Consider the following 21,589-nt stretch of genomic DNA (forward strand, 5'->3'; position numbering starts at 1 on the left):
GCGGGAGGCGGCTGCCCTGCATCTGTGGCCATGGGGAGCCGAGGAGCAGGTAACGGAGGCGCTTCCGAGGTGGGATTGGACCAAGCCAGAGGTCCAAGCCAGAGGACCAAGCCGAGTCTTCTGGGTCTCTCTGCCTGAGGCCCTGGAGGGAGAGAAGGTAGGGAGATCGGCGCCCGCCAGGCCTGGCAAAGAGGCCTGCTCCGGGAATGTTGAACCTGTATATGATTTCAGGCTCACACTCATGTTGCGAGTCTGTCTGCCTCAGGAGATGCGGTTTGCTTGTGTGTCTGAGACGCCTCAAACACTGGGCTCTCCTTCCAAAGGCTGGCGGAAAAAATCGGGGAAATTCGTCGGAATGTGCACTTTCATTCATTGGATTCTCTGTATCTCAGCGGGGCTGGTTAAGGCGCCCCCAAGTTGGAAGGGAGCTTTCCTCCTGTTTTCTGGATGCGGAGTCCTCTGGCTGCCTCCGCCACGGGCTGAGGTTCCGGCTCCAGGTTCGCGTGTCGCCCTGAGGTTTGAGGCCAGACAGCGCGCAGTCGGGCAGGGAGGGCGGGGGAGAGACGAGCTCTGGCCCCTTAATTGTACTTCGGACTGGTATTGTCTCTCCTTTCGCCACCTCTGCTTCCTCAGTCTGGGCTCCAAAGTCACTGCAAATTTCCTTGCGACACATACATCACACAAAAGATCAGGTAACAACGCACTCAGGGCCACTGGGGCTCCGGACAGAGCGCAGCCCTACCTCTGGGGCGGCTCCCCCTCCAGCCACTCCCCAGGCTGGAAAACCAGACTGTGTTGCGGGAGCCGGAAATAGCCCCGTTTGCTGCGGAGCGGCAGGGCGGGGGCGCAGGCGGGAATGCAGGCCCGGCAGGCCATGGCGTTGAAAGGGCCACGTTCACAGGCCCTGGGGGCTTCACTCCTGCTGGGCTTGGGGGCCTGACTCCTGGTGTGTAGGGATTCCAGATACCCACCTGGGGTGGGGGCAGGACGCGGGTCTCCTCGCTGCAGGCCAGGAGAACTCAGTTTCTGCTTCCAGCGCAGGCCTTAGCTAGGAGGAGTTGTGTGTGGGTGTGTTTTTCCCAACAAAGAGGGATCAGGAGAGAGAAGGGGGGAAAGAAGAGGAGAACTGGGGAGGAGGCGGAGAGGGGGAGAGGGCAGCAGAGAGGTGAAATTTGCCCATTTCAGGGGGAGAAGGAAAATGAAAGCAAATGGAGCACGGCCTCCTCCGCTCAGGGCGGGTGCTGAGGAGCAGGGAGCCGACTCCCTGCCTGCCGAGGCCAGGATGGCCCGCTGGGGGCACCGGGAAAAGCCTGTTTTAAATTTAATCCGAACTTGACGGTGCGGATTGAACCGGAGGGAATTTAAATCACTAAAAGGAAGGCTGGGGCAGGGGGAGGGGATGACTCTAACCTGTCTGTCCGTCCTTCCCACGGTGCAAGCTTGGTTGTGGTGGCAGCTGCCCAGGTTTGAGGGGAAGGAGTAAGACTGCCCCTCCCCCTCAGGGGGCTCTCTGGTGCCCAGTGAAATCTTTTGGGGGCGGGAGAGAGCTCTAAGAACCAGAGCATATGCAGGGCTGCTAGCAAAAGCTGGGGCTTCCCCCCTCCCCAACAGGGGCTCCCAGCGGCCTCTAGTCCCTCGGTTTGCCCCAGCGGTGCCGCGGAAAATTGAAGGGAGTGGTGTAGGTGAGGGGGAGTTGTGGAGTACGACAGGAGATGCAGGAGTAACTAAAGCCCAGGAAGATGAGACCCTCCCTTTTGGTGCCCCCACACCTACAAACCTGGATCTGAGGGAAGCCTGAAGGTCTGCTGCAGAGCCCTGACCTGCCACCCCACCTCTCAATGTGCAGAATGGGGGACTACAACCCACATGCAGCTGTGGAACCTGCGGGACCTCGGCCTAGTTGACTCTGGGACTCCTAGCCTTTTCTAGCCCCCCTCCCCAAGATCCCTCTCTCCGCAAGGCATAGGGAAAATGAGGCATTGGCTGGGAGGTGGCTGTGGGCGAGGCCTGTCTCCTGATCCACAGCCGGGCCTGCGCCTGAGTGGGGAGTGTACGGAGTTCAGGCTCCCAAAAGGAAAGGAAGGTGACAATCTCCCCCTTGGTTTCTCGAGGGATTTGACGACTGCAGGCATCCTAGCTGGTGATACTGACTGCCCCGCTGCTGCCTCCGCTGGGTGGGCAGGCAGGGTGCACAGATAGCTCAAAAGTTGAAAAGAAGGTGGTGTTCAAAGGGGGGTAGGAGAGAAGGGGGTGTCTGTTTACAGCCACAATATCTATTTGAGGTACTCTCTTAAATAGTGGAGACCCATAGGATAAGATCCTTGGGGACTCTTTCCTCTAGGGAAGCTGAGGTTGAGGCAGCAGGGCCCTGTCGCCTGGAGAAGACGCAGAGGAAGAGCAGGCGTGAAACCTTTCCTCTTCTGTTTCTTTGCTCCTTGCCTAGAGCGTGGCTCAGCCCCCAGCCGCCTTGGCGGCTGCCTAGGCCAACATGAGATTCTATATCTTGGAGGCCTAGTGTACCCACCCGAGCAGGTCTCCCAGGAGGGGCAGGAGAGGAGGCCTCTTCCTCCTTTGTGTCCAGACAGAAGTGGCCGCTGCGCCCGGAGTCGGTCCCGCGGCAAAGGACCGGCAAGCAAGCGGACTGCACAATGCCACGGCTGCTCCGCCAGCTCGCGCCCTGCCCCGTCCTGCCTGCGTATCGCCGCCCTTCCTCCGCCTGGCTCTGTGCGCCGCCTCCCTTTCCCTGCTCTCCTCTCTCTTTTCTTCTTGCTTTTCTTCTTTTCTTCAATTCTCCCCCTTTTTTCTTTTTATCCTAATTCTCCGTTTCCTTCTTTCCTTTCTTAGGCCTGGCTCTGTGTTTCGGTTGGTCTGTCTCAGGCTGTCTCAGGCTCAGTCTCCCTCAGGCTCTGTCCGTTGATGTCCTCTTGGTCACAGTCTGGCCCGGGGCCCCGCTGAAGGCTAAATGTCTCCGCTCATCGCTGCCAGCAGCCGCCCAAGAGCCGGCGGGTCCCCAGCCGCCTGGGGCTGGGGGAGGTGCTGGCTGTGCTGGGGATTTGGAGAAAGCCTCCGCAGGGGGACTGGAACCTCCAGTCTTTTCCTTGAACTAGCAAGGGAGATTTTTTGATTGACAGCTAACGCGACTCCATCAAGGCCAAAGAGATATTCTGTTTCTTGTTGTAATTTGTGTTTCCCAGTTTAGTCCAACCGGAAGGAGGGGAAGAGAGTTGGAGTCCAGGGGACAAGGTTGAGGCCCCCAGGCCGCCGCCTGTCCCCAGCCAGACACTTCCCTCATCCTCCCCCCCCGCCATGCGTCGAAATCCCAGCCCCGTTATACCGAAAAGCAAAGAACCAGAGAGGGGGAGGAGCAGGGACTGGGGAGAGAGCTGGGATCAGTGCTGTCGCCACAGCTGTATTCTCCTCCTCAACTTTCCTCCCCACAACACACATACTAGGTACACTCTCTGCAGCCCTTCTCCACCCTAGAGGAGAAGGATCGACAGATATGCAGGAGAAAACCAGCCCCCCTCCAGCCCCCATCCCTACCCCTGGCGTTTGGTCCTCTCCTGGGGACAGGAGAGGGAAAGAAGGGCAGGGGTGGCCGGGTCTGGGAAGCCTCCTACCCTGCTGCCTTCAGAGCCTGCATCTCAGCCTCAGTTCTTGCTATTTCCACTACCACAGACTGAGACACTTCCCATCTGACCCTGAAATTGCACCCCTCCTTCAAACTCACTCTACCCTGCCTAGGTGCACCAGGTCTCTGAGGACATCACCTGCCCCTCCCTTCCCCCAAGCCAACCTCCCTAACCCCTCTCCTGCACCCACACTGAGAATTTCCTGCTTGCCTAAAGCCCCCCTTTACTATACCACTTTGGGACAGTCTGATGGAAAGCAGAGGGCTGGGCAACAAATCCCAAATTCAAGGAGGAGGGTAGCAACCAACTTATTGGGGGGAGGGATCCAAGTTGTCTGATATTCCCCTACAATCACACTGCCCCCTCTGGAATTCCTGAATCCGACCCCAAAGAAACTGCTTTCTCTCATCCCTCCGTTGCTTTTTTCCCGTTCCAAAAACAGCCTACAATTTTATTTAATGAAAGACACATTTATGAACAATCAAATGATCCTCATAAAAATTTTATTGAAGGACGTAAAAACAAGCTACTTGCCCACGACCGAGGTCGCTCTCGCCTTGCCCGCTCTCACCCTGGCTCTCTGCAGATAGAAGCCGGGAGTGACTTCTGTTTTGGGGGGAAGGGTGTCGCAGAGATGGAGCTGGGGGCAAAGGAGGAAGAGCAGGAAGGTGGGATGGGGACGCCCCACTAAAGTTGTGTAGATCTCTCCTCCTCTTCTTCAAGCTGGCAAAGAAAGATAAATAGATATAGATAATAAATTTAAAATAAAGGCACTTGTATATCTGTGCCAAAGCAAAGAGAAGACTTCTGAGGCTGATGATAAAGGTGTATGAGATCCCGACGTTCTACCCCTCCCACCCGCGGACCACCTTCCCCAACCTTCCCATACCCCAGATTTGGGGGCTGAGTTGGCCAGTGGCAGAAGGACGTTCCCCTTTCCCTCCTTCCCTCCCTCCACCCTAGCTTCCCCAGTCCCCTCCCACCCTCCCTCCCTCACTGCTGCTGCTGCTCCTGAAAGAAATACATACAGACAGACTATTTAAAAACGCATTTTTAAAAGCCACGTTCCGAACTGACAATCGCTGATCTCGGCTCGCGCAGGGACTGCGGGAGCGTCAGGGCCGACAGAGACGGATTACGTCAAGAAATAGTTCCTCCACCTACCTCGGCCGGCCTCCCCGCCCCTGTGGGGCTCCCGCGCCCATCTCGGCCCTGGGGGTCCAAGAACCCTGGCTTCGGGGACTGGCATTTTCACCCCATTAAAAATCCTCATGGTTGGGGGGAGGCCATCTGCTTATGGGTGGACATGGGCATAAGGGGTTCTCTGGTGAGATATGAGCCCTCCTGAGGGGCTGGTCGGTGCCTTGGGTCCAGAGTTCCGGAACCCCAGGAAACCGCAGGTCGCGGGGATCAGCAGAGAGAAGGGGGTGGGAGAGGGGGGGAAAAAAAGCAAGGGAAAAAAAGCCCCTGCGCATTGATCCGCGCCGTATTTTTGGGTAAATACGATCACGTGGGGGCCGGGGAACCAATGAGCTGCGGGGAAAAGGCTGGAAAAATAATTACCTGCCTTGATTGTTCTGTGAGCAGATAAAAAGTACATATACAGTTCATACAATAATCTTATGTATGTAAAACCCTGTTACGATGTCGGCGACGGGGCCCATCAGTAACTATTACGTGGACTCGCTCATCTCTCACGACAATGAAGACCTCCTAGCGTCCAGGTTTCCGGCCACGGGGGCTCACCCCGCCGCCGCCAGACCCAGCGGTTTGGTGCCGGACTGTAGCGATTTTCCGTCCTGTAGCTTCGCGCCCAAGCCGGCAGTGTTCAGCACGTCGTGGGCGCCCGTGCCCTCGCAGTCGTCCGTGGTATATCACCCGTACGGCCCCCAGCCCCACCTCGGCGCCGACACGCGTTACATGCGGACTTGGCTCGAGCCGCTGTCCGGCGCCGTCTCCTTCCCCAGCTTCCCGGCCGGGGGCCGTCACTACGCCCTCAAGCCGGACGCCTACCCCGGGCGCCGCGCCGACTGCGGCCCGGGCGACGGCCGCAGCTACCCGGACTACATGTATGGCTCGCCCGGGGAGCTGCGCGACCGCGCCCCGCAGACACTGCCCTCGCCCGAGGCGGACGCACTCGCGGGCAGCAAGCACAAAGAGGAGAAGGCCGACCTGGACCCCAGTAAGTTGGGAGCAATTTTCCTTTACAACCAGCGCGGGAGGGGAGGGGAGGACGGGCGGGGGGAGCCGGATTACAGCCCCTCTGAACGGCGCAGGGAGCGCGGGAGAGGGGCGAGGGCGAGGGGCCGAGGACTCAATAAAAGCAAATTACCTTGGGGAGCTTTCAGGGACAGGAAGGTCTGAGGAGGGGGCCCAGGGCGACAGGTTGGGAGAGGGTCGAGGGGCACCCCTCTCCCAGGAACTGGCTTTGATGAGAGACCCCTGCCCTCCTCCCAGCCCAGGCTTTTTGGCTCAGTCGCCACTTTCTAAGAAATGCAGACAGGGCCAGGGGATGGGGCAGGGGCGAGGTTCATTTTATGGTTTGAGGTTTGAGATGGGACGGGGGAGAGATGAGGAGGACACGGGACAGAGAGGAAATACTCTCGGGAGAAAAATCACCCCTACTCCCAGTTAGCATGGGGTCCTCACCCCACTAGAGATTCATAAAACAGAAGGTCCTTGGACTTCTCCCCCAGGAGCACTGGGTGAGGGTCTGGGGGATTTTGAAGCCTGGGAACTTGTAGAGATCAGGACTTCCAGAGACAGAAGTGGGGACAAAAGTGGGGTCTGAGTCTCACTAAACTTGAGAACCCTGTTCTGAGGGTCTGGGGTGGGGGTGGGATTGAGAATGGGGATCCTGGATGAGGAGTGGGAATCTCCCCAGATTAGAGAATTGTACCCCCCACACACTTCAATCAGGGAGACAGGAGCCTTCTGAGTATAGCAAAGAAGGACTCGGGTGGGGGCAGGTGGGAACTGCAGGGCCAGAAAAAGGGGGAAGAAGGAGAAATAGTAGGGGAGGGCTTGCAGCCCCCAGGGTGTGAGGAAGTGTCTGGGGGAGTCCCAGGAGGGGGCTGCAGGAAATCTTTTCCTCCAGCCTCATAAGGGGCCAGGGCCTAATTATATCCCTCTGAAGGCTTCCCTCCCTGCCCTTAGCTACTCCCATAAACCTGAAATTGGAGGCTTGGCTCCTGCAGAGCCTGTCCTGGGGCTGACAGGAGGGGGGCACTGGAGGCCAAACTGGGAAGCTAAGATGTAGGGGAGCCTGTCCCCAAGACCAGCAGCTCTCTGGGGAGAGGAGAAAGACTTTTCCTGTCCCAGCATCACCCTGAGAATTCGCCTTAGCAGGGTTGAATTCCGAGCGGGAGATGGGCACTGGTGAAGGTGGTGAGGGGTTTAGGGACTCTCAGGGTCAGGAAGCAGAACTGCTAAAATTTCAGGACTTGGTCCTGGGCTGGGAGGATGGGAGGGGGCAGAGGAGGAGGGAGATGGGGAGGAGAGAGACCTTGCTATAAAAATAAAAAACAAGAGAGAAGCGTTTATGGGCCTATGAAACGGTTGGGAATTTGGACTTTTTATGAGGATATTCTCGAATTACTACTCTTGAAGCTGAGGACCAGACTGTAGGGGCTTTAATAGCTTCGGATTTCCTACAGTTTTAGGTGCTGGAAACTGAAAGGGGGGGATGGGGAGGAGGCAGAATGCAAAAGGAGGAAGGGGAAAATTCCTAAAGCAAAACGTGTCCAAATTCAGGTTCAGTTGTTGGGTTTGGGGAGCCTGGCTAAGCCTGGGAGTGGAGTGGCAAAGGTCCTGGGCTGGAAAGGGGCTCCACTGACCCCTGCCTCTGTTTGGCCCTCCAGGCAACCCCGTGGCCAACTGGATCCACGCCCGCTCCACAAGGAAGAAGCGCTGCCCCTACACCAAGTACCAGACGCTGGAACTGGAGAAGGAGTTTCTCTTCAATATGTATTTAACCAGGGACCGTCGGTACGAGGTGGCCCGGGTTCTCAATCTCACCGAGCGGCAGGTCAAAATCTGGTTTCAGAACCGAAGGATGAAGATGAAAAAGATGAATAAAGAGAAAACCGACAAGGAGCAATCCTAAACCCTGCCCAGCCTGCTGCCTCAGCACAGCCAAGGGAAAAACAAAAACCCCAAAAAATACCCCAACCCAGGCGGGAGAGAGCACGAAAAAGAAAAGGAAAGAGCAAGATAGAGAAAAGCCAATCAGCTTAAAAAGAAAAAAAAAAAAAAAAAGGAAGGGGAAAAGGAAAACTCTTGCGATTTGGGAGGGTTCAGTGTTGAGATATTGGTGTTTTAGAGTTAGTTCTACCCAGCGAGGAGGAGGTGGGAAGAGAAACTGCGTTCTCTTTCCCCAGCGCAACTGAAATAAATGACACACACAAATGTGATTTTTTTTCTCCTTTCTTCAGAGAAGCCAGTACTTGAATCGCTATATTTCTATTTTTTTTTTCCTGTATTGTATTTGGTCCAGGTCATCCCTTCCTGGGCCTGGGGCGCTCTGCGTGCAGATTTTGTACAAAAAAGACACACACATACACAATAATGATTCCCAGCCCAGGAGCTGAGTGGCGAGGGCCGGGACCGTGCCGAGGGCTGGGTCGGGCAACGCAGGCCAGCGCCTTGGGCTGTACATAGCAGTGTTTCCTCTCACCCCCAGCGTTCAGCGTTCGTCCCCAGCGTCGGTCCTGTAACGTGCTTCTGTTTGTTATGGTAGAACAGCTCTGTGTTAATATATCGAAGTCACTTAAAAAACCAGAAACCTAACTGTATCCAGTTCTCATTATTTCTCCTCCATGTGGTTCCAGGCTACTGTTGTGGAGGAGGCAAGTGCTCAGATCTTCTAGGGGAGGCTGGAGCCAGAGAAGGGGCTCTCTCTACCTCAGAAGGGCAAATGCCTGCGGCTTCTCTCCAGGCAGGGCGGGGTGGGGGTGGGGGCTCCAGGGGAGGGGTGGAGGCTGCTGAGGCCCAGGCCCAGCTTGTGCCTGCCCCGGCTGGCTGCCTACAAGTTTCCTGGTGGCTGGATGGAGTGCGGAGAGAGGCTCGGCATGAATGGTTTTCCCTGGCTGTAATTAATTGTAATAATTTATGAGTACATGAGATCGGAGGGAAGAGATAGGTGAAGATGAAAGTTGGGTGCTGGGTGAGGGCCCAGGCTGGATTCTTGCCTGACTGCATTGGTGCTTTGGTGCTTCCAGGGATGGCTGGGAAAGAAGGCTGGGAGGGGGCTGGGTGCAGCTAGGAGAAAAGGCCTGGCAGGCCTCAGGGAGCAGGACAGACACTGGGGACTGCAGTGAGAGAAAAAGACAAATGCAGAGAGAGAGAAGAGAAGAAATGGAAGGAGAGAGGAGAGAAAGAAAATTAAAAAAGAAGAAAAAGGAGAGAAGGAGAAAGATGGCAAAGCCAATACAATCAAAATTAGATTTGGTTTCTACTTCTCAATGCAGTCTCAGCTCCTCTCTCCTAGTTCTCCTTTCCTCCCAATCTTTGTCTCCCCCCACTCTGGTGTTTGGTTTGAATGTTGTTTTGGGGTGACCAGGGTCATGCTGAGCTGCTCTAGCTTTTCTGGGAGATGGTCCAGCCTGTGGCCAAGGAAACTGGTCAGCGATTGTCCAGGAGTGGAGTGCTTCCTGGTAGCTGTGGGACCCCAAGCACAAAGGTGTGGGGATACGTGTGTAACAGCCCGGTGGGACTGGTCGGCTGCACTGCACCCCAGAGCGCCTTCCTAAAACCAGCAGTTTTCATCTGCTAATCAGAAGCAGACACAAGCTGGGTATGCCTCAGCCCGGCGCCCCTTTTCTCGGAAATCCCCCAATCTGGAAACTATTAAAATCAGACTGCTTGAAATATAGCCCTTTAATATCTCAAGCTGCCCATTCTGCCGAGGGTGCAGGGTGTTGCTCTGAATACTTGGGAATACCTCCATTAAAGAAAATTAGTGGGGGTCCTAGCCCATGTGCTGCTCCCCCCATAGCATCACCTTACACGATTGGTGAGACACTTGTAGAGACCAGCCCCTTCCTCATCATTTGAATCTCCTACCCACTCCTTCCATTAAACGCTCCAATTTTGGGGGTTGGAGGAAGGTGGGAAGGGGTGAAAATTTTGGTTGATAATATTGTGGGGGTGGTGAATCAGGTCCCAACAAGAGACTTGGAAGTCGCTGAAGCACCCGCTCGTATTTCTGGCTTAGGAGACCTCCTCTCCAATTCCAGAGCAGTGTTTTTTTTTTTTTTTTTTTTTGGTCCTTTTGAAAGGTGCTTTGCCTATATTTTTTTCTCTTTCCTCACTTTTTCACTCCTCTCTTTGGCCATTTTGCTGTTCTGGAACCCAGGCCCAGTTCTGCACCCCATGGAGGCCAAGAGACTCCTCTCTCCTCCGGTCTGGACCGCTGGAGACGCGGGCTTCTCTCCCAGCCTGAGCGCGGCGTTTCCGGGCTTCCACCCCGCCCCTGCTCCAAGGCCCTGTCGCCTCCCCTCGGTGTCCGTCGGCGTGGCCTGCTTCCTGCAGCCAGTCCGAGCCGGCTTTACTGTGGTCAGGAAGGAGGTTCTCTGGGCTTGGAGGACCCCGAGGAGAGCATGGGACCTAGAGCAGGCCCACCCAGCCTGGCCCACTGTTCAATCCCAGCCCCGTCTCCAGCCTGCATGCAGGTCAGGATTGGATTCAATTTTTATTCGCTATCACTTATGAATTAAAACAACAACACGACACACATCTAGGGAAAGAAATAAAAGCTGGGGGGAGAGAGGCGCTAGCAAATGCCCTCCTCCCCTAATCTTTCCCTCCCATCTTTCCTCTGCTCCTTTGTCAAAATCACAAAACCCTAAAGGTTGTTCCACTTGGGAAGGCAGAGGATAGGTACATTTCCGCAGCCCCGAAATGCCACTTTTATGGCGCTGTTTGTCTCCCTGCTCTGGGTCCTGAATGGGGCCGAACAAAACAGCAGCGCGGAGCTGGCTAGACGTCTGGGCTTAATTGTTTTATGGTTTAAATAAGGTGGACACTCTTTCCTTTGAAATAGGATTATAGGAATGTTTTGTCTATGGCCCACGGAGAACAGGACCTCACTGGCTGGGAGAGAGAGGTGGAGAGAGCGCGCGCAAGAGAGGGATGGGCTACAAACCAGGGGGCAAACAGTCTGAAGTCAGAGTCCCACCCCAAAGTCCTGCAGGCGGCGGCGGAATAGGCGGTTCGGGGCCAGCATCAGGGTAAGAGAAGACTTTAGCGTGCGTGCCGCGGGCAGGCGGTCGTGGGGGCTTCAGAGCGTGCCTGCCTCCGCATGTGCGGAGGTGTTCCAAGCTCAGAAATGCGCCTGAATGGGGGAGATCGCGGCAATTCCTTTGCACAATGTCTCTTAATCGGAGAAGGGAGGGTAACAAAAAGAGAAAACAGTGTGGAACCTTTCACAAGGTTTATTTTAAGAACTTAGAAAGCAAAAGAACAAAGGCACCAGGGCAACTGTCTTCCGGGGAATCTCTCTCCTTCGCACCCATTTGGAGGTTCCTTCTTCCCCCTTCCCACCTTTGGGCCAAGCCTGGGACCTCTGTTTGCTTTTTCCCGGCCGGACTGCATTGGAGCAAGTGGACGCGAGGTGGCGCTGTTGCTCAATGTTAGAGGCGGCGGTGTCCGGGGCCAGCCTGGCCGCACTGACATTTGAGGCCCGGCCGCGAGCCGAGGCGAGAAGTCCCCGCGCCTCGGCTGGCCCGGCCCCACTGGCTCTGAGCAAATCAATCCTCTCACCTGCGAGGTGTAAATAATTCGCGAGTGGCAGCGGGAGATGGGCCCTCGCTCTGGCAGCGGGCTCCGAAGGCACAGGAGGGCGGGCATCAAAAATAATCGCTTTGCAGAGGAGATTAGTGCGAAGCGGGTAGCGCGTAATTAACACAAAAAGGCAGAATGACCCGGACAAACGAACATAAATCCGTGGTACCTATGAGGGCGGTGCAGGCCTCGGGGAGAGGGACAGAGACGGCCTCGGCGAGGATGGCTGCTTGCGATTCCTTTATTTCCAGGCCCAGGGAGCAAAATAAACCAGATACGTGTAAAAGAAAAAAAAAATCCAAATGAAAGAAAGGCGAGGGACCCCCCCCCCCCAAAGGGAAAACCAAGTCCGATCAGGGGTTGCGGGGCTGGTGGGTTCTCCGGGCAGGCGGCGGTGGCGGCACACTCGGGACAGTTGCATTCCAAGACACAAAGGCCCTGAAGAATAGCTCTGTGGCAGGGTTTTCGCTAGACCATAAAATGTCGAAATATCCCTCCACCCCACCCCACCCCCTAAAAGATAAGGCGCAGGCCCCAGAGCGGATCCAGCCCTCTGGGCCTGCTCTTTCCAGGCGAGGAAGAGAAAGTATTTATGACAGTCCCCGGTGACACAGATGCTGGGAGCCCAGAGTCCACCCTGTTCATCTCGGCACACGAAGAGCAGGCTCAGAAAAGTCAGGGCTGGAGCCATGGCCGAAGAGAGCTGGGCTCTGGTAGTGGAGACATCGTCCTCACACACCCCTGTTCTGAACCCTAGGGAGCCCTGCAGCCCTGACATGGCCCTCCTCTGACCCTTCCCTCCCGCTGCTCCAGAGCCAGAATTCTGGGTGTCTAAGAGTTTGGATAGTCCCTAACTCAAATGGGGGTGGGATTCCCCCAATGCAGAGGATCCTAAAAGGGTCTCTTGCAGCCTGCACCAGTGACTCTCCTTTGGGAATTTGTCAGGGAGTGGCGATTTCCCCAGTAATCAGTAATTATTTAGATAACAGAGGGAGGAGGGTGTTCATTATTTCTAAATCATCCTGCTCTGCACCACTATTCCTTCCTCCATCCCCAGAGCTGGGATCCGGATGGGGAAGGAAAAGATCTGGTTGTCTAACCACCTCCTTCCTCATTCAACCCTGAAACCCCAGGATGTAGAAGAAAAATAGGTAGCATTTTGTTTTTCATGATGCAAACACCTAGAGATGATTCTGTGTTTGTCAGGCATATGTGCATGTGTGCCTGAGTGTGCACATGTGCGTACAGTGTCTGTGAGGTGACAGGGATGCTTCCAGGCATGGAAGTATGCTAGCTTACAGTTAGCATGCACTTGACAGGACTCAGGGTGAGACGGTAGCAGCGCATACAGTATGTGTGTATCCCCAGTGTGTGCCAGGATTTCCCTGTGTTAACAACCTCACACACTGCGGAGTGAGAGGACTGGAAAAATTCTATTCATCTTTTTCTTTCATATGCACATGGCATACATATACATGGCTCTCTCGTTTTCTCCCTTTTTCTTTCTGTGTTAAGCCCGCACAATTGTAGACACTTATGGCCAATGAAGGGTGCTGATGGGCTAAGGTTCTTTAATCCATTAGAATTAAATTTGTTCAGTCTTGGGGATGAGGGAACCCCCCAGAGAAAGTGTAGGTGTCTGTTGACAGTTCCCATCCACATCTTGGCCTGGGCAGCCTGTCTGGGGAGGTAGGGGATGAAGTGAAGCCAGGGGGCCCCTGCCAGGCTGAGCTGGCATTTCCTATGGGGTGGGGGATATGTGGCACCAGTAAGAGGTCTGCTCTAGTTCCCTCCAACTCAGATGCAAATAGTCTCCTACGAAGAAACATCCTGGATCAGCCCAGGCAGAAGCCAGGGACACAGAAGCTGCCCTTTCCTTCTTAGTCCCCATAAGCATCTTTGCTCTCAGAGCCCCCAGCCAAGCTTTTGCCTGCATTTCCTGCTTCAAATAGGTGCTGGTGTCTCAAGGGGCATTGTGGCCCTAACTGGGTATATGGAGTGCCCCCCCCACCACCACATCTGCTCTTCTCTTCTATGCATAGCAGGCAAGCAACAGAGTCTTAAGGATGTAAGGTAGAAGACAGGACAGCTTTCGACCCTGGGAGGGGCCAGAGGATGAAGGGTCTGATGCTTGAAGTATCTGGGGGATATGGTGTGATTCTTCCTCCTTAAAGTCCCCATACTTAAGCACCCCCTAGGGAGCCCATCTTTTGGGTTAGAGGCCCTGCTTTGGCTTGCTGTCATTCAACCCCCTGGGGGTCTTATACCTGTTGAGGTAACCTGAGTTGACCTGCTGCCTCAGGTCTCTCTCTCTCTCTCTCTCTCTCTTTCTCTCTCTCTCTCTCTGAAGAAGGAAAAGAGAAGGGGGGAAGGCACCTTCAAATCTGAATTCATACCTTGAGAAAGCTGGCCCCAGCCATTAGCTGGGGCTGGCTCACCACCCCCCTACACACACCACACCCTCCATCCCTCCCTCTCCTCCCCTCCCCTTCCTCCAGGTCTCCCCCAGCCCTGTACCCCTCAACCCCCGCCATCTCTCTCTCTCTTCTCTCTCTCTCTCTCTCTCTCTCTCTCGCTCTCTCTCTCTCTCACTCTCTCTCTCGCCTGTCTTCATGTCGTGGATTGATGAACGCGAATCGCGTGTAAGCGCCGCCACCGCCGGGAGTCTGAGGAATTCGCCTGGGCTGTTAAAGGAAAGAGCTAAGTGAGAGAGCGCGAGCTCTACCTACCGACAGTGAAGAGAGCCGCCGCCGCCGCCGCCGCCGCCCGCTCCCTGCCCGCCGTCGCCGCCCGCGCCCCAGACCCGGAGCTCTGCTGAGCACACCGAGCTCAGCACCAGGCGCCCCCCAACCTGCCCAGCCCCCAGCCCACCAGCCCAGCCCAGTCCAGGGGAGCCAGCCGGCCTGGGGTTCGGTCCCGGGGGGAGGGGAGTTTCGGGGGTACCGGGCGGGGGAGTCGTGAGCCAGAGGGGAGGGGGCCGCGGGTTTTCATGTACCCAGCATGAGCTCCTACTTCGTCAACCCCCTGTTCTCCAAATACAAAGGCGGCGAGTCCCTGGAACCGGCCTATTACGACTGCCGGTTCCCTCAGAGCGTGGGCAGGAGCCATGCGCTGGTGTACGGGCCCGGCGGCTCGGCGCCCGGCTTCCAGCACGCTTCGCACCACGTCCAAGACTTCTTCCACCACGGCACCTCCGGCATCTCCAACTCAGGCTACCAGCAGAACCCATGCTCGCTTAGCTGCCACGGAGACGCCTCCAAATTCTATGGCTACGAGGCGCTCCCCAGACAGTCCCTTTATGGGGCTCAGCAAGAGGCGAGCGTGGTGCAATATCCCGACTGTAAATCCTCCGCCAACACTAACAGTAGCGAAGGACAAGGCCACTTAAATCAAAACTCGTCTCCCAGCCTCATGTTTCCATGGATGAGACCCCACGGTGAGAAGCCTTTTCTCTTTCCCCCTTGGTCTCCCGCGCTCCGAGTCTTCCCCCGCCTCCCTCGCCTCCTTTTTGTCTGCCCTCGCTTTCCCTCCTGGCTTTGGGGTCTCTCCCTCCCCGCCCCCGTGCCTGGGTGGGTTTGTAGAGGTTGGGAAGGCTTCGCTAAGGGTGGGGTGGAGGATGGCTGGGACATTTTGGGGGGCGGGGTGAAGGTGGGGGAAAGGTGGTGTGGGGTGCAAAGGGTTAAAAATCGTTTTCTCCATCTCTGTCTCTGCCCTCCTCTCTAAAGTCAAAGTTGGGGAGGTGGCTGGGAATGGTACCCTGAGTACCCTGAGGTTATCAGCCTTTGGAGCAAACCAGTTTCTCCAAAAGCAGAGAGCCTGGAGTTCAGGACAGTGGCCAGGCTGTCTTGAGGTGAGGGAAGACCCCCTGTTTCTCTCCCCTAGCCAGAGAGTGGTGAGACTCCAAGGACAGGCTCTCTGGCTCTCTAGGGTACCCACTGCCTCCCCTCAGAGAACTATCCTGAGGGCCAATACTCCAACTTTTCTATACTTCCCTCAGTTGGAGAGAAGACAGGAAGCCTGAGAACAGGAAAAAAAAAAAAAAAGTTGCTCAAAAGGAGAGGGGCCAGATAGATTAGGGGTCCCTGAGGTCCAGAGGACCCTAACGAGGCTCTCCCCAGTCAAGAGTTTGTGGAGGTCTCTCTGAGATCTGCAAAGCAGCTCAGGTCATGAGCCCCTCCAAGGGTGGCCCCTCACAGCAGCCCAATTTCGAAGTACAGGGGGAAGCGATAAAGCGACAAGTTCCGGCGGGGATGGCCCGTGATTTATTTGCTGGTCTCCAGTTAGCAATCAGGCAGAGCAGTGATAGATTCCAGTAGATCAATTTTTTTTCTTATTAGAAAAGCATTAGACAGACAGAGTCAAGGAAGGGGCAGTGGGCAGAGCCCCTCTTCTTTACCCCCAGTTCTTTTTCCTTTTGAAAGAGACTCTGTCTCCAGCTCTGCTCACTAAATGCCACTCTGCACTTGTAAACAAAGCTGCAAGGGCCAGTTTCCTGGTATTGCAGGCCTGGGGGGACTCTGCAGGGCTCCCCTGGCCCTTGTAAGCCCCCAGTTTCCAAACAGACCCCAGTCTCTGCCCCCACCCCCACCCCACCTCCCAAGGTGAAGCCAAACCAAAACAATCCCCCAAACTTTGCAGTCCTTGCCTGCCTTTTGCTCTTGCCTTTTCCGCAGAAGGGAGGCGATCTAGGAATATCAGAGGGGGAACTTTAAGGGAGGAAGAGTGGCAGGGGAAAACCGAACCCCTACCCAAACATAACCAGACTGGGGTTCTGTTCTGTCCAGCTCCGGGGCGTCGCAGCGGAAGGCAAACTTACAGCCGGTATCAGACCTTGGAACTAGAAAAGGAGTTTCTCTTTAATCCTTATTTGACACGAAAGCGCCGGATTGAAGTCTCTCATGCCCTGGGACTGACCGAGAGACAAGTGAAGATCTGGTTCCAGAACCGAAGGATGAAGTGGAAAAAGGAGAACAACAAGGATAAACTGCCGGGAGCCCGAGATGAGGAGAAGGTGGAGGAAGAAGGAAATGAGGAAGAGGAGAAAGAAGAGGAGGAAAAGGAAGAAAACAAGGACTAAGCAAAAAAGAGAGATTCCCCCCCCCCTTTAGCAACTCCCTTGAAGTTTCGTTTTATGGTAGCAGATAAATTGAGAAGTTTACGACTGTCATTTGCTTTTATAGGGAATAGAATGACACTCACAACTCTAACTACCTGTCAGATACTTGCAGCTCTGGTTTTATTACCTTTGGACTTCCCCCACTCTTTATTTGTTTGGGGGCTGGAGGGGGGAGGCCGAGACATGGCAAAAAATTCAGACTCTGTCTCACTCCTTGCCCCAACACACACTTGTCCCTACCCCCAGCCTTTTGAGTCCTTCCTGGATTTTAAGGTCTGAGACCTGGCCTCCTTGTTCCCTCTCTCTGCCCGTTATTGCCACACTCCCACCTCCCTGCTACTCTGGTATTTATTTTAGAGGGGAGCTCCCTCAAAATGTGGAAGAGGACTTGCAGCTTTGTTTTTATGCTAGAATTAGTGTACTAGATTTACTTCTTTTAAAGGGAAAGGAAAGAAAAAATGAAAGGAAGGAAAGAAAGGAAAAAAAATTTTTTTAAATAAGGAAAAGATAGCAAAGAATATCCCCTCCCCCTCCCTGGGGCTCTCTGCTTAGAAAAACTCCTTGACTTTCTCTACAAACCTGATGGAAACCTGAAGGAGACATGGGTTTCTCCCCTGCCCCTCTTTCCATGGGGGTAGATGGAAGCCTGCAGTCCTTCTAAAATCCTACCTAGCCATCCCATGGTCTCTGGGCCCCATGCCTTCTTCTCCTTCGTTTGGTTTCTGTTCTGTTGGGCCCAGCTTCCTCTGAGCTGCATTAGTATTAGCGCTCAGAAATCACCATAATCATGAAAATCATAATAATAATACTGATAATAAATCTTTAACATACTACCTAAAGGGAACCTGCAATAATCTTGAAAAAGAAAAAGAGAAATTTTTAAAAATCCTACTGTAGGAGAAAAAAAGAGAAAAAATGAAAAATGAAAAAAAGAAGAAAGAAACCTCCAACGTATTTTATCACTACCTATAGAAATAAATCCTGCTTTGAGAGTATTCGTAATGCGGTTTTGTTGTCGTTTGTTGCTGCTTATTTCACTAAGAAAAACCCAACAACTGAGACTGCCTAGCCCACTGGTCCTGTGCGCTTTTATTGTGCTTCTAACCCCAGTAGAGTAGAACTAAATTGCACTGAATGTATAGTTAACTCTGTCTTGAATTCTCTGTTTATGCAACGTGCTCGAAAGAAAAAAAACGTTAAAATATATCTATAATAATAATTTTTGGTCATTTGTCTTTATGTCCAGCTATGAATGTAGATTTTGTGTCCCGAAAGCCCTGTTCCTGGTCCAAGTACTTTGTATTGTATACGTGAGTCATAATAAAAAAAAAAAAAAGGAGAAAAATATCTGAAGCTGGAATGACTTGCTTTTTCTCCACAGCTCTCCCCCGTTCTCTACCCCCTTTCTCCTATCCTCCATTCCCAATACTCTGGAAAAGGTCTTCTCCACTGACCTGGCTCTGGGGTCGGGGAACTCACATGGAGAGGAGCCTGGTAGTTGAGAGGGCAGGCTGGGCTGGAAGGGCAGGTGAAAAGGGTGGAGGGTTAAGAGAAACAGTCCATTGGTTGGGAGAGGAAAGGGTATATTAGCATGCTCTTGGGGGAATCTTGGCTCTGAACAAAGTGGGTTTCTAGATGCCAGCACTCCAGTAGCAAGAAAAATTTCCTTACTAATCCACCTTCCTTCTCTTCAGCCCTGGGCTGGGCCTAGACAAAGAATCTGCCCCATGCCCCTCCCCGCAGCTATGCCTTTTTCCTGCCAGGGACTAGGACTGAAGATGAGGCAGTGGGGTTCTTTCTGATCTCCACATGCCCCTTGTGGCCAACTCTTGGCACCCAGTACTAGAATAGTGAACACAGTTGGGGGAGTATGAGGCTCAAGGCAGCTGATTTGTCTGCAGGGGTTGGCTTGAAGATGCCTAGAGATAGGGGACACTAAGGATGGGGTACAAGAAGCTTGAGCCTGAAGGAGAGGAAAAGGGAAGGGGAAAGTGACTGAGCTGGTAGAACAACCAGCCTGAATCTATATCTTGAAATACTAATTCGGTCATTGACACAGAGACATCACTGTCACTCAGCCTGCTTGTGTCCACTCCAGCCTCTGTTCCAGCTGTTTCAAGCCTGCTCCAGGCTTCACCTTGGCAATTGGGCAGCTTGCCTGGGCCCCCATAGTTTGGGCCATTGGCTTGGGGGGATGGGTTTGCGGAGTGGACAGTCCCCCACTCCAGCCACAGCACCTAAGGAGAGTCTTCATTGGCATCTTCATTCCCCAAAATAAAGAGTTGAAGGCTCAGGGACCCAGGGCCAAAGGAGTCTCTTATTGCTGTCTTCAGAGTCCTGACAGAAATCTGTTTATGCCAATGAGATTCTGGTCAAATAATCCCAAATTCCAGAGATACAAGTCTTCTGACTCAGCCAGGAGAGAGGGAAAAGGGGAGGGGAGGGGATCTTCTTGTCTTAAAAACCAGACCCCCAAAGACTGAAATATTTTTTTGAGGCCAGATATCTCTCTCTCTCTCTCTCTCTCTCTCTCTCATCGCTATCTCATCTCTATCTCTGTCTCTATCTATCTCTATCTCTATGTCTTCTCTTTCTCTGCTGGTCAATGATTTTCCCAGACCTAGGCCAGGCCAACTCTGGTTTTATGTAATTTCACCGGGGTCCCAGTCTCTGACTCCCAGGCAAAGTGGTCCCGAGTACAGGATTGGGTCAGGCTTCATTCATAGGGGACTCCTGCTGCCTGAGAAAGGCTGCAGACTGGAAGCACCGGCTGCGGCTGCGGCTCCGGGCAGCTGGGGACAGCTTTGGGCAGGAGCTCAGGGTAAATCTACCCAAACTTGGGGTCCCTGCTGTGAGCTGCGAGGCCAGGCAGGTAACCCCACTTGCTGTGGGAGACACCGGCTACCCGCCAGGGAGGCCTGAAAAGAGAACATTTCGCTCCAACCTCGGGCCTTCCCACCTGCATGTCCTTAATACTCCGAGGGACCGCCGAGGAACCGTTTCATTTTTAAATGTGGAATTATTATTGCTATTAATAAAAATATCTGGCCCAGTAGCCAAGCGGGATGAACCCAACATTAAGTGACTCCGAAGGGCCTTCGCTGCTTTTCCCGCACACCAAATGTCCCGTTCATCCCTGGACCGGCTCAGCAATGTCCGTGGCCCCAAGCCCGGCGCGTCGGAGGGTAGGGTGCGTCTGGCGCCCGGCTTCGCTAGAGATGCCAGGCATCCGGAGGGCCAGACCAAGGGAGCCCCAGCCGCCCTCTCATGCAGTACCCACTCCTCCGCCCCTCCTGCCCACCGCCTCTGTTTTCTCGTTTGGAAAGAAAAGGAGGTAAAAAACAATTTTATGGGAGAATGTAATTGCGAGCGGGATGCTCTCTCTTTAGAGACGCGTCCTCCCAAATGCTCCCGCCGTCCCATTACCGGAATGGGGGGCCATTCCGCTGCTGCAGATAGGACTTTCTCCCATTCTTTACTTTTTTATTAGCCAATCAACGTGGCTTCCGAAAGCTATTCATGATTTGTGAAAAATAGTATCTTTCAAAATGCTGAGTTGAAGCATCTCGCTCATTGCGCCTTGAATTTATTATTCTAATCTCAACCATAGAGACGGGATAATGCAGCTATTAAGTTGGGGGGCAAATTCGTTTCCCTGTATTTTTTTTTTAATTCTCAGCTTTTTCTATCCCTCCCCACTCCCTCACTACTGAGGCTAAGGGAGGTGCGGGCCTGTAAGAGATGGGGGGGGGCGGTTAGAGAGGTTGTGAGCTCCTGAAGGGCTCCTTGGGGGACCCTTCGATGGGAGAATGAGCTGGTCTCCCCAGCTTCATCTTCCCCAAACGAGATGCCCCGCCGACTGCCTGCCGCCTGCTGCTGGGAAAGTTACCCCCGCCCCAATTAGAGAGAACTCAGGACAGGTTGTGTCACAGACTAGAAGTAAAATTTCCGGTGAGCTGCCCGCAGCGCTGTCCCATTCTCCCCGCTGCCCATTGTGAAAAGCTGGGCCAGCGCTTCCTCGTCGTAATTTTTAACTACCTGTTATAAAATTTATGGGTGGGTTTGTAAAAGAAACGAGGTCCCTGCATCCGGCTGGGGGAACTGCTTTGCTTACTGTGCAGGAAGTTTGAGGAGTGGATGAGGGTTCCCCTGTGGGTTGGGGTGAGGGCACCCAGCTATTGAGGTTCCTATGCCAGCTGTATGTAGGACCAAAGGGAGAGCTGCCGGCCTTCAAATCTCCAGCCAGTGGGGAGAGTGACCAGGCTACAACACTCTCCTCCGCCTCTGCAAATAATCTCTGTAGGGGAATTTATTCGGGGCTCCCTGCACCACCATAATTTAGAGTCTGGAGAAACAGGGTGCTCGGAACTGTAGCGCAGAAGGTGGACTTCAGGACAGTAAAAGATTCTTTTTTCAGGGCCTAGGTAGCAAGTCTCAGCTACTCAGACACTGAACTAGGAAATTTTTCTGAAAAAGGTGGGTGTGGGTAACCTGACAAGGTCGATGGAAAAGACTTCAAACTGCTTTGGACTGCAAAGAAAAAGGAAGTGGGAACCAAGATCTTGGGCCTTAATTTCACATTTAATTCTAAAAGGATTTCGAGTAAGCCGCCATTTGAATCTAGGAAATTAGACCTGATGCTAGGGATAGCCTTGGGAGAAAATGTCCTTCTGTCTGAGAAAGGGACGTGGGGGTGAGGATCGCTTTGAGCGTCCTGGAGGCTGCCCCAATTTCTTATCCCTCCTGCTGCCAGCAGGATTGCCCCCGCCGGTCTAGCCCTTTAGGATCTTCAGACCACGGTCAGGTCAGGCTTGGTTGGGAGGTTGCCAGCAGCATGTGACTCCTGTTCCTGTCTGGGGTGGAGTGGGTGTTTTCCGGGGGCACCCCAGTAGAGAGGATATTGTTCTTCTCCTAGAAAAAAAATGGTAGGGGTAGGAAGGGTAACCCTTTTCAGTCCCTTCGCCTCGCCAGCCATCACTGCCCCCAAGGCCACAAATCTTTGCAAAGCTTTGATTCCGCCAGATCTAACCTTAATATCCCTATTTATTAAAGAAAATAT

At 53.9% G+C, this 21,589-nt stretch overlaps 2 protein-coding genes and 1 long non-coding RNA gene across 3 annotated transcripts; 2 read left to right on the plus strand and 1 right to left on the minus strand.

Moving 5' to 3' along the window:
• Positions 1-353: 353 nt before the first annotated feature.
• Positions 354-1,892, minus strand: LOC138396705 (uncharacterized). Its single transcript, XR_011235719.1, has 3 exons — positions 1,778-1,892; positions 972-1,048; positions 354-661 (listed from the first exon to the last, which is right to left on the minus strand). It is a non-coding gene; the product is annotated as an uncharacterized lncRNA (long non-coding RNA).
• A 3,356-nt stretch (positions 1,893-5,248) lies between these two features.
• Positions 5,249-8,415, plus strand: HOXC9 (homeobox C9). Its single transcript, XM_069490810.1, has 2 exons — positions 5,249-5,814; positions 7,493-8,415. Exons 1-2 carry the CDS (start codon positions 5,277-5,279, stop codon positions 7,735-7,737), a joined length of 783 nt encoding a protein of 260 aa, XP_069346911.1. The 5' UTR covers positions 5,249-5,276; the 3' UTR covers positions 7,738-8,415.
• A 5,701-nt stretch (positions 8,416-14,116) lies between these two features.
• HOXC8 (homeobox C8) lies at positions 14,117-17,867 on the plus strand. Its single transcript, XM_069490991.1, has 2 exons — positions 14,117-14,850; positions 16,199-17,867. The coding sequence occupies exons 1-2, from the start codon at positions 14,415-14,417 to the stop codon at positions 16,489-16,491; spliced, it is 729 nt and encodes a 242-aa protein (XP_069347092.1). The 5' UTR covers positions 14,117-14,414; the 3' UTR covers positions 16,492-17,867.
• Positions 17,868-21,589: the final 3,722 nt, after the last annotated feature.

Source organism: Eulemur rufifrons, chromosome 16 (genome assembly GCF_041146395.1).
Source record: "Eulemur rufifrons isolate Redbay chromosome 16, OSU_ERuf_1, whole genome shotgun sequence".
NCBI classification, from domain to species: domain Eukaryota; kingdom Metazoa; phylum Chordata; class Mammalia; order Primates; family Lemuridae; genus Eulemur; species Eulemur rufifrons.

Excerpts from the sequence above, each read along its gene's own strand:
- HOXC9 (XM_069490810.1), top strand. The coding sequence starts at position 5,277 with ATGTCGGCGACGGGGCCCATCAGTAACTATTACGTGGACTCGCTCATC. Across the intron at positions 5,815-7,492 it reads GAAGGCCGACCTGGACCCCA|GCAACCCCGTGGCCAACTGG; the intron begins GTAAGTTGGGAG and ends TTGGCCCTCCAG.
- HOXC8 (XM_069490991.1), top strand. The coding sequence starts at position 14,415 with ATGAGCTCCTACTTCGTCAACCCCCTGTTCTCCAAATACAAAGGCGGC. Across the intron at positions 14,851-16,198 it reads TCCATGGATGAGACCCCACG|CTCCGGGGCGTCGCAGCGGA; the intron begins GTGAGAAGCCTT and ends TGTTCTGTCCAG.